Below are 10,579 nucleotides of genomic sequence, written 5' to 3' on the forward strand. Positions count from 1 at the left end.
CGTTGGCGCGATACTATAAATTTAAAAAAAAACATCACTGCACAGCACTTACTGTGGCGCGCTTTTTAAATTCGAATTTCCCCAGTCCGATTTCCATTCCAAATAAAACAATTGTCATTTGGGTCCCACTTACTTACAGCTCTTAAATTTTTGGAGGTGTATTGAAAGTTAGCATTTACATCTCTCTTCCCAGCTCTCCACTTAAATTAAAGCTTCACCTTTCGAGTCACATTTGCGGTGTCCTTTGGGGCGGCTTTAAACTTGATTGATCGTTCCCTTTGTCCGTGTGTTTTTGTGGGGGCAAACTTTATGACATTGATAAATTTTTAATAAATATGACAAAATGTTACGAGGCGTGTGGCACATCCCCCCCCTACCCCCCTCCGACTTATTCGGTTTTACTTTTTGTTTTATTTTGTGTATTGTTTTTTGTTGTTGTTGTTGTTGCGGCATCAGGTGCCTGCCCGCTTGGGATTTGCATAAAGTGCTGCACTGTTCGAAAGTGTAATTTGCATAGAAAATGCTGCAGCACTTGGAGTGGATTTCGGCACTTAATACTTTACATCTTATTGTTTTGGCGTTGGTTTGGGACTCAGCGAATCCAAAACTCACTTAAATTATGCATGAGACGGCGGGAGAGACTTTTTCTCAAGCTTAACTCGCGCGGCCTTTGATGTGTCCAGGACATCTGGGAATCATATTCAATAAGCCGGTCCGTTCGGGGTAGTTAAAGAAGTTTGCGTATTGGGGGTCTCCTCTCCGCCCAGGGCCAATCCAATCCAATCCCCTTTGATGGCTGCCAAATAAATTTGTCTTTCATTTCGTTCAGGGCGCGGTTTCAGTTGGACTTTATGGACGTGAATAAAAGTGCTTTATCGTCCTTTAATGGCCGAGTAAACAGTTGAGTCACGGAATAATTGCAGTGGACATTCGTCAGGCGGTGTCATGTGGATTCGATAGGCCGCTCACGTTCTGTTCTTGTCTTAAAGTGCGGCAACACTTGCTATTTATCATGCGACCCAAGACCCAAATGGATATCCTTTCGGCTCTTTTTTTTGCCTGCCTTAACTGGTATTTTCAGCCTCCGCCCCAAGCCTGGACGCTAGCTGGTGGATACTTGAACTTGAGTATTCGGCACGTTCCGCTTACCGAAACTATAATTTATTTCGCCCGCCAATTGTGGCCAGTTACGGCTTCCGTGTACAGCGATTTACATATACGTGTATTTGTGCAGTGTTTTGCTTTTATTTCTGGGAACGCGTCGATAATTACAAATTACGCCTCGGCCTGATCTTCTCATGATCCGCATCTGAGCTGGTCTCGCTTCTCAGAACGGAGGCTTATCAGCTTGGTGCTGTTTACGGGTCCTCATTCACCCCCCCCCCACACACCATTCCACTCAATTTGTTTTTATGAATTATGCAACTAAGTCTGAAATCGCAATTGGCACAAGCCGGCAGGCAATTGCGCAGTCTGCAAAGGGGAATACTGAATATTCGACGGCAATCTATTGGCTGCAATATGCAGCAGCAGCAGCAGCAGAAGCAGCGGCAGCAGCAGCTTAGCTCCACTACTTATAGACGGGGGATGGATGACTGTGCCAATGGGGCCGTTATCAGGCGGGACGACTTGCTTGATGGATGCTTTAATTACACTTAAGACGGACAATCGGATTCGTGGCGATAATAAATTTGTTGAGGTTTCGTGGGAAACCTTTCAGGGCACCCACAGTCAGTGAGAAAACACAAGTGGCAGCGCGAGGTTCACACACAGAGATCTAGCGGCAAAAGGGCGTCAATTTCATTTCAGAGTATCAATTATCAGGATTATAAGCAAACTCACAATGCAGCAATCCTTGCTGCTGCTGGCGCTGGCCGCCTTCGTCTTTGGGGCGGCAGTTGCCATGCCCCTCAGTGTAGAGGAGTCCGCCGAGAGGGGATCCAGCCTGGAGAGTGAGATGGAGAGTGAGGTGGTGATGGAGATGGAGAAGGTGCTGGCAGAGAGTGTGGAGAGCGAGGAGATAATGAAGACGGGCTGGGATAGCAGCGAAAGCACTGTGCCCAAGACTGTCGTCAAGCGATCACCGGAGGCGGCTGCCAAGGATGCCAGCAGCTCCTCGGAGGAGCATGGAAAGGACAAGGAGAAGGACAAGGCCAAAGACAAGGCAGATAGCTCGGGTGAATCTTCCGAGGAGTTGAAGAAGAAGAAGGAGCAGGAGCAGCCGGCACAGGATCAGCACGAACAAACACAGGAGAGAAAAAGAAGATCCACTGAGGCGGCTGCCAAGGACGCCAGCAGTTCCTCGGAGGAGCATGGAAAGGACAAGGCCAAAGCCAAGGCGGACAGCTCCAGCGAATCTTCCGAGGAGTCGAAAAAAAAGGAGCCACTGGCTGAGCCCGAGCCGGAGAAAAGCAGCAAAAGAAGGCGTCAGACCATCAAGGATCCGCACAGCGTTGAGATTGTCGATTATGAGGGCGATGGAGATGAGGATCCGCTCCATCTGGGCAGTCAGGCTGAGAAGGAGGATGGTGCTGCACCTGCCGTCATTCCACCAGACAACACCAGCATCGAGGACTACGCCCAAGGATGCGAGGTGATGGAGGTGAACTCCAAGGAGGCCAACGAGACAACCTACGTCGAATGAGTCCACAAATTTAGCATAAAGTAGATTTAAATAAACTAGAAAAAGCCCCGAACAGGCGTTTCCAACTTTTGACATTTCTTCGGCTGTGGGGAGCAGCTTATCAGCGCCCGCGCCTGCCCTTATCACGACAACGGCGTCGCCTCAATGTCGTCGCAGCTCAGTGGCGATGATGCGATGTGCCAGTCTGATAAGGGCCTTGTACGTGTGTACTCTTAAAGAGGGTATTGGGACACCCAGCAGAAAGAAGAATGCACTTTTCCATACTCATGGTTTTACATCACCATTCACCAGCAAAAGCTAAATTTATGGCAGTTTCTATCTGTCTGGGAATTTCTATGAGATATTTGTAGCTGTACTCTTGACGTTTCCTTCCATTTAGCAGCAAGCTGTTTGCCAGCTTCTGAGTTGTCAGAGGAACGAGAGCGATCTGCAAGGGTATCTAAGGCTTCGACACACCCGAAGAAAGCTTTCTCGATTGGGTATGGGTATGGGTATTGGTCTCGGGTACGAGTAATCCCTCCATGCCTTCAGCTGTTTTCGTTACTTGGTATTTGGAGCCATTGAAAACTTTGCTCTTTTCTCACCATTTTCCTTTTTGGGGCAACATCCTTTTTGTGAGGGCTGTCTCCTGGTTGTCAGTGCCTGTTGCCTGCCCATTGCCTTTCTGCTGTTGCTTTTGGTGGTCATGTTTCATTTTGCTGTTCATGTTTCGGTTGATAGGGCGCACGTTCTGCTCAGCTCGTTTGTGTTCTGTTTTCGGCTCTGCCAATTTTGTGGGACAACTATTTTGCTCATAATCAAATTTACCATCCGCATGACAATCATCTGTGTCTGTGTAGAGCTCTTTGACGTCACAGCAGCCCACGACATACGAATTTTTTATTGCTCTTTATTTAATTAGCTTTCTCAAATTAAAGTGAAATATTATACACAGAGAAATTCAAGTAATTAAATTGAATACTATGTTTTTAAGCACAAACATAGTGGAATGAGTCAGAATTCAATTTGATTTGAGCATAAATGTATTTTAAAGTATTCTCAATACGGGGCGCATACTTAATCTAATCATAAAACATTTTTAAATAAATAGAATAACTTAATTCAAAATTAATTTAAACATGAAATATATATTAATAGAATATTTTAATATTCATATTTACTATATAATCCATGCTAGGTGGAATGTTAGTACGGGTACTAATGCTTAGATCGACATTTATCGACTTCTGCTATTTCTTCCATCAGCAGCCAGCAGCAGGCGGGCCGCTGGGGATTCAATTAAATAACTGTTAGCCTCACATTCTACACACAAATTGGATGTTCGCTTAGTTCTGCAACCGATGTACATACATATAATCTGCGGGTAAAAAGTGTAGACAAAGAACTCGGCAAAAAGTGCAACATTTTGTGAGGCATCCCAGCTACGCAGCAAAGAGGCAGAGGCGAGAGAGATGGAGAGAGGCAGGAAAAACTAAATGAAATATACTAAAAGGGGAGACGCTGGCGGCCGGGCGGGCGGTCAGGCGATCAGGCCATAAAGAATGAAGAAACAAAAAAAAAACCTGAATGCAGGCACAAAGGAAAACTTCTCGAAAATTATTTTAGTTGCCCGAGTCGTCGTGCAGTGCAGTCGTGTGGAAGTTTTACGGAGAAGCCAGAGCGAAAGAAGAAGGAGCAGGAGAAGGAGGACCAGCGCCAAAGTGTTAATACATTTCTCATAAATATTCGCCAAGCAGGAGGCAATCATTCCGGTAGTATCCGGTGGGCTGCAGGCGATTTCCATTGAAAACGAAATCCGAAATTGCACAATCCGTCTGCACTGCACTGCACCGCTCTGTTGGTTATATAACACGCAGAATTGGAAAAGATTGAAAGTTGCTTATCCGAACAAAGTGGAAAATCTGCGATAAGTCGCCTCTGGCATTTGTGGAAAATGAAAAAGACGCTCGTTTAAAAGCCGGCAAGCCACAAAATACAAATAATATTTTTGCACGGGTGCAATTTTGACAGCAAAAACGAAAACAAGCAAAAGAGCAGCGGCAACTAAAAGAACAGCGATAAAAGTGTTGCAAGCCAAAAGAGCAAGCGAGAGAATAGATAAGAAAAGAGAAGAGAAGAGAAGAGAACAAGTGCCCGCAAGCAAGAGCACAAATTTATAAATAAAAAATAAAATCAGCAGCGCGAGGAAGAGAGTGCCAGTGGAAGACAGCCACAAAAGAGACAGTGAGAGTGAAAGAGTGTGTACGAAAGAGACAGAGAAGAACGCACACAAAGGAGAGACATGCCGGAGCAACTGGGTCTCCAGTGGTCGACGCCGGAGTCAAAGAAAAATGCGCCCATTATCAAGATGTCCTGCGGCATCGGCGACACTGATGGCTTTCCCGCCTTCGATGTCGATTCGGATGCGTATGCCTCCAAGGACGACACCAAATGGGGTTTCCTGGTAACCGGTGGCGCCGAGTTCCACATGCCGCTGACAGTGTTCCAGGTGAGTGGGTCACAGTCTGGGAAACCTACCAGCTGCTGCCCCTGCTTGATGGGGTGCACTTGGGCTACGTTATTGCCCGTACACGAGTATCCGTACCCCATTGCAGAGGGTCTTATGATTTTCCAACAAATTACGGCCAAAACAGAGAAGAAAACGTTACGGAGGCCCACAAAACTTGGCAGCTAGGCATTCAGTCTTGAAGTAATCTTTTTATCAGTCTTGGCAGTCTTTTAAATATATTTTAAACTACGTAATAATACGCTTTAAAACTTTCCAAGTGTATTAATAGCTTCGGTCCTTCGGAGCGAAACTTCGTTAGTTCGTTGTCGATATTTGTTGGTCGAGTGCCAAGAAGCGAAACTCGGAGTCAAATTTGAATTCAAATTAAGCCATGACGAAGTCACATCCAATGTAAATTGAATGGGCTACATACCCCCCCCTAAAAGAGAGAGGCACATTTGATTGTTTCAGCCCGCGTTGGGCGTTCCCCGTTCAGCGTTTTTGGGGGCATCTGCAGCTGCCGTGCCGTGCCACGTTTGGCGTCTCCCCTCCGCCTCTCTTTGGCTCACTTGAGTCAAGTGAATGTACAATATTTGGGTTAACAAAAGGCTGCTTTCTATTCTTTTACATAGTGCATACATGTGCCTCGTACATTGCGCTTCACTCATATAAATCGATTGAGAGACCAAAGTAAATATTTTGTATCTGATATTTCAGATTATAATCATCGATTAGTGTCTTTTCGTATGATTTTCGTAGAATATGGCATGCTCCGTGCTACAGCTATGAAACGCACTGTTCTCATGATAGCCCAAAATATATATTTGTATTGCAACATTTTACTTTTGACGTTTCGCGTTTAGCTTAAAAGAAAAATATATATATATAAATGTTTTGTTTTGTTTTTAATACAATTGAAAAATGGTCCAGCTGGTGGGAGGGTATGCTAGGCCATTTGGGAGGTATGTTACTTGCTCTGAAGATCGATTAAATCCTTAATCAAGTTGCATTTTATGCTTGCAGCAATTATTAATTAATTTGTCCCTAAATAACGTAGTGCCAGGCAAGGGATAAATAAACAATAAACTAGAAGAATACGAATTTTCCTGCTTTAGTAGGCATTTTCCATGGTACGCCACAAGTCGCATTCTAGAAGTGTTTCGTGTCTGCTTTGCCTTCAGCTTCCTTTTTGGTTTTTTCTGGCTGTTTTTATTTTTGAGAGCAGGCATCTGTACATCATATGTACATACGAGTATGCACGTACATGTCATCTGTATCTGTCGTTCTCATATCGCGTATTTCTGCCCCAAAACCTAAACCAGAGACCTAAACTTACGCAGCATTCTGGTCAATTGCGCCCCGACAGTCTTATTGCACGGTTCAAGTGTGTTTGCTCCTCTGATCAGCGGAAAGTCCAAAAGGACTTTTGGACAGTTTCACGATCAAAACTTTAAACTGATTTCGCAGGTAACACCCGATGGTCTGGCTGACAAGGCGGGCATACGTCTGGGCGATATTATACTCGAGATAAACGAAGAGGACGCCACGCAGCTGACGCTGACCCAGGCCCACGACAAAATCAACGCCTCCCCCAAGAAGATACATTTCCGGCTGCGCAAGTAGGTTGCCCCAGATAGTCATCTATGTGTGTGTGTGTGCTGTGTCTGAGTTACTTTTAGGCTCTTTTTAATTATGTAATGACAAAAATAATATGTCTGTGTGCATGTCACCCCACAGCATGGAGGAGGACGATCCCATGGGCCAGTTTGAGGCCGGCGAGGAGAAGTCGATTGTGATGCGAGTGCCAAAGCCGATGCCGCCGCCTAGTGAGTGTTTTCTCTTGGACTAGTCCACTTGCATGACCAACCACCCCAAATCCCGCTCCAGCCACCGCTTACACTTCTTGGTATTCACTTGGATTTGTATATCTATTTTTTGTAGACTTCACCCCAACCCCCCTGCTTGGCTCACGTTGTTGGCATCCGATCATGTGGCAAGACCCGCCCGAGCCGCCAAAGCCCAAGAAAAAGAAAACCAAAACGGAGCTCGATGACGAGGGCAACGAGGTGGTGATTGAACTCAGCGAGGACGAGTCCTCGGACGAGGAGGAGCAGGTGAATCAACACCCACACAATTGCATGCCAACAACATTTGCAAAGCGAAACTAACCCATTCTATCTTCCACCCGCCAACCCCCGCCAATCCGACAATCCGTCAATCCGCCAATCCGTCACCTGTTGCATGTGACAGGAATTGCCACATCACCGCATCATGCGGAACATTCGGCGCTTCTTTTCGGAGGTCGGCGACAATAAGGAGCTGCGCAGCAGCACCATCGAAAATATGCTGTTGGCCCTGCCGAGCGCACCCAAGACCAAGTGAAGAAGCCCCGCCCCCCACGCTACAGTCCCCCTAAAGCCCACTCTATTATGTACATTATTTGGAATTTATTTTGTGTGTGCGTGTGCCTCTGTGTCGTGTCGATTGAATAAAACGAACCCCCAACCGCAACAACAACAACCCCAAACAAAACCCAAAAGTTAAACGAGTGAAAATCCTTTAGCTTTCTTGATGGATTACCCTGCAGGACGCATTGAGGCCAGCTCCATTGAGATGCGACTGCTGGAGATGCAGCGGAAGCTGTCGGCCATTGCCGAAATACCCAAAATTCTGTCCTCCACCCTGGCCACGGTGTCGCAGAGCTTTGGCAGAATGAGCGAGGAGGAGGCACAGGCACAGGCCGCGGCCTATATACAGCGAAAGTGCTCCTACGACGAGGATGCCCTTGACTACGAGCTGAGGAATGGGGGAGACGAGGATCTGGTGGGTGACACTGACACCGACATTGACACTGACACGGACACGGACACGGAGGGTGTTGACAGTGCTGAGGATGATTTGGTACTGGTACAGGTACAGGGCGGTGTGAAGCAATCAAAGCTGCTGAAGGATGTCACCCCGGAATCGGATTATGCATCGGAAGCCAATTACCCGACAAATGATGGAAGCGATGCCAGCGATGACTCCGAGAAGGAGGACCAGGAGGATGTGGAGGGGAGCGCGGCTGGGAATGCGGTGTTCTTTATGAAGCTGCCTGCAGCGTCAGTCGAAGATGCCACCTCCTATCCCAGCAGTGGCTCCGAAACCAACGACGACGGCGACGATGACGATGACAGCGACTTTTTGAGCACCACTTACACATGGAATCTTCGCAACGTGCCCAAGCTGCGCATCAACGATGAGGCTGAGGTAACCGATGAAACCAATGCTAAACTGACGCTGGGCCCGCAACAAGCAGCAGCAGCAGGACGAGGAGCAGCTGAAATCTGTGGCTGACACTTCAAAGGTGCGTCCTGCCACACCCACACCTCAGGCACCGTCGCAGGAGTCGGCCGAGGGGCAGACACAAAAGGTAATGCCAATCATTAGAGTTACGTTAAGCGCTTAATGGCTGATTTCTCACACACACACACACCACACGCAGTTGCTGTTCAAGCTGGACAAGCTGGAGCGCTCCTGGCCCTGGGCAGACCGTGAGAGAATCATATACAAGTGAGTTAGTTGGCTTCGCCAACCGCACCCCCACCCCAACACAGGTCTCTCAACCGTGTCTCTGCAGGCAATCCACATGCCATTTGGTGCCCCGCAAGCCGCTGGGACTGGTCGGACAGCGCATGCAGTTGCTTCTCAAGGCGAAGAAGCAGTAGTCCCGACTCTAGCTTGAGTTCAAAAGGCAGTGCGGAGAGATTGGAGTGTGGAGGCATCCAACTTTTAATTGAGTTCATTATGTAACAACAACAGGAGCAGCACTGACTCAGGCATCAGGCATCAGCCAGAAGGCAGCAGGCAGCAGGCAGCACACTTCAATTAACAGCCACACAGCCGCACACCAGGGCGTATGTGTAACAACTTGATGCAAAGTTATTCGCTCCTGCCACGCACTCACCTCCCTCCGCCCTGTCGATCTTTCGTAATTAAAGTGCACTCCCAGATGCCAAAAAAATGACTGCCAAGCGAAAGTCAAGTTAAAGGAAAACCAAAGCCCAGAGCGAGCCAAGCCAAGCCAAGCAAATGTTATTTTCACTCCTGCTCCTGCTTCTGCTGCTGCTCCACTCTTGGCAAGGCTTGTGCATTATTATGTTGGCCATCTGTTACGTACATTTGAACCAGAAGCACTTATCCCTCAAAACATCTGAACGTGTGCCTCGTTCTTGCCACTCGGGGGCACAGACAATGCGTTTTGTTTGCTGCTTGCTTTCTGTTTCCCTTACACTTGGAATTTATTCAACTTTGTTTAATATTTTCCCCTATTTCTGTAAGTATATTTTGCTAGTAAAGACATTTAAATTTATTCAGGTGTTCTTTTTCTTGGAAACGAATTAAATAATACTGTGAGCACAATTTAGATTGCTGGGAATCGGATTATCTATCGACTAAAAAATGTTAAGTACTTTTTGATGGATGGGGTTTTTTTTTTTACTGATTATTATGTACACTTTGAGCTAAATTTAAGCCACTGGGAAAAGCTTTCCATTATGTTTCCACCTTAAGGAACGCAAATGTCCTTTCTTGGCACCCACTCGTATGTATGTATGTACATTGGTATGGCATACACTCGTTTATTGCTCTTTGCGCAAATGTTTTCCTTCAGAGAAATGCACTTTCAAGGTTGCCAGCACTTAAATTACACAAAAACACAGCTGACACGTAAATTAAGCAGCTCATTTATTTGCCTGTTGCTGCCGCTCTTTTGATCCAGCAGCTGCATGCGATACGACGCCGTGGCTCAGCAGAGCAAATTAAAGCACAGCGAAGAGGAACTTCATGTTTTCTGTGTGCTTTTGAGAGCGCAAATAATCTGCGAACAATGAGTGAGTGCTCACGTGTAGCTGGAACTGATACTTACAGCCGTGAAGCGGCCATAAAATGCCACTTAATGCACCAACTTTACACGGCACAAAAGTTAAATACAGTACAAATAGCGACCACCCACTGACTCGCCGCCATTCGCGTCGTATGCCATTTGCAGTGAAACCACACACACACAGCAACACTCACACACACACACACACAACGGCAACAGGAAATGGCCAAACAAGAGCCACACCGCAGCGGATAGTTCTGTTCTCAATAAATGTCAACAAATGTTGAACAGCAGCGCAGTGGGACCGGACCTGCTCGGCACTGGAATTTCGTGTTTGCACGAGGGGCACTTTGACTGTGATTACCTGTGGGTTGTGCTGTTTTGACGCACTTAAAGCTCTAGGGATGAAAGCCAACACTCGAAAATATACCATTTGACTCTTAGAATTAAAACAGGCAACAGCAAAGAAACTTGAATGCTATAAATGAATGCTCTACTCTTTAAATGTTTTTCTCTTCAACTCAGTTCCGGCTTTAAAATAAACAAACTTTGCAGCCTGCGGAATAGTATTTGCTATGATTAT

General features: G+C 46.6%; 2 protein-coding genes across 2 annotated transcripts; both read left to right on the top strand.

The window, feature by feature from the left end:
* Positions 1-1,722: 1,722 nt before the first annotated feature.
* Positions 1,723-2,696, top strand: LOC111078289 (translation initiation factor IF-2). Its single transcript, XM_022372894.2, has one exon. It carries the CDS (start codon positions 1,844-1,846, stop codon positions 2,642-2,644), a length of 801 nt encoding a protein of 266 aa, XP_022228586.1. The 5' UTR covers positions 1,723-1,843; the 3' UTR covers positions 2,645-2,696.
* A 1,459-nt stretch (positions 2,697-4,155) lies between these two features.
* LOC111078306 lies at positions 4,156-9,483 on the top strand. Its single transcript, XM_022372912.2, is given in 7 exon segments — positions 4,156-5,132; positions 6,600-6,751; positions 6,870-6,958; positions 7,720-8,422; positions 8,424-8,544; positions 8,617-8,684; positions 8,752-9,483. Coding segments are annotated over 7 exon segments (1,428 nt in total). The 5' UTR covers positions 4,156-4,925; the 3' UTR covers positions 8,840-9,483.
* Positions 9,484-10,579: the final 1,096 nt, after the last annotated feature.

The sequence above is a fragment of the Drosophila obscura genome, unplaced genomic scaffold, assembly GCF_018151105.1.
Source record: "Drosophila obscura isolate BZ-5 IFL unplaced genomic scaffold, ASM1815110v1 contig_25, whole genome shotgun sequence".
In the NCBI taxonomy this organism is placed as follows: domain Eukaryota; kingdom Metazoa; phylum Arthropoda; class Insecta; order Diptera; family Drosophilidae; genus Drosophila; species Drosophila obscura.